This window comes from Parus major, chromosome 23 (genome assembly GCF_001522545.3).
Source record: "Parus major isolate Abel chromosome 23, Parus_major1.1, whole genome shotgun sequence".
Taxonomy (NCBI): Eukaryota; Metazoa; Chordata; class Aves; order Passeriformes; family Paridae; genus Parus; species Parus major.
The window spans coordinates 1,546,027-1,546,551 of NC_031791.1; the positions used below are offsets into that span (position 1 = coordinate 1,546,027).

General features: G+C 46.9%; 1 protein-coding gene across 2 annotated transcripts in view; it reads left to right on the plus strand.

Annotated features, from left to right (window-relative positions):
- The window catches only part of LOC107214090 (peptidyl-prolyl cis-trans isomerase E), a 2,342-nt gene extending 1,966 nt beyond the window's left edge, over positions 1-376 (plus strand). For both annotated transcript variants that reach the window (XM_019008850.2, XM_015649120.3), the window contains one exon: positions 66-376. In XM_019008850.2, coding sequence (XP_018864395.1) covers positions 66-358 — 293 coding nt within the window. In that variant the 3' untranslated portion in view covers positions 359-376. The remainder of the gene's footprint in view (positions 1-65) is intronic.
- Positions 377-525: the final 149 nt, after the last annotated feature.

The following is a 525-nucleotide window of genomic DNA, read 5'->3' on the forward strand; positions in this document are numbered from 1 at the left end:
TCCTCCTCCTCCTGCTGACTCCCAGGGTGCCACAGCTCTCACCCCCTCTTTGCCCCCCTACACAGAGAATTTCCGCTGCCTCTGCACCCACGAGAAAGGATTTGGCTTCAAAGGCAGCAGCTTCCACCGCGTCATCCCCCAGTTCATGTGCCAGGCCGGAGACTTCACCAACCACAACGGCACCGGTGGCAAATCCATCTATGGAAAGAAGTTTGATGATGAAAACTTCATCCTCAAGCACACAGGGCCAGGTAAAGCCATCTCCAGGAGAGAAAATGGCTCAGCATCATCTAGGGGTCACATTTGGGCTGATTTGGTCGTGTTGATATCATCAGCCCTGAATTATAATTATAATTAATTATAATTATTATAATCTGCATTGACCAGATTCTTCTGTCACATTCAGACCCTCATCTCACCAAGCAGAAACGCATCATTCCCTCTCCATCCACTTTATTTACAGTATTCCATAAAGGAAAAACACTTTCAAAGCAGAAATGCATCATTCCCTCTCCATCCACTTTA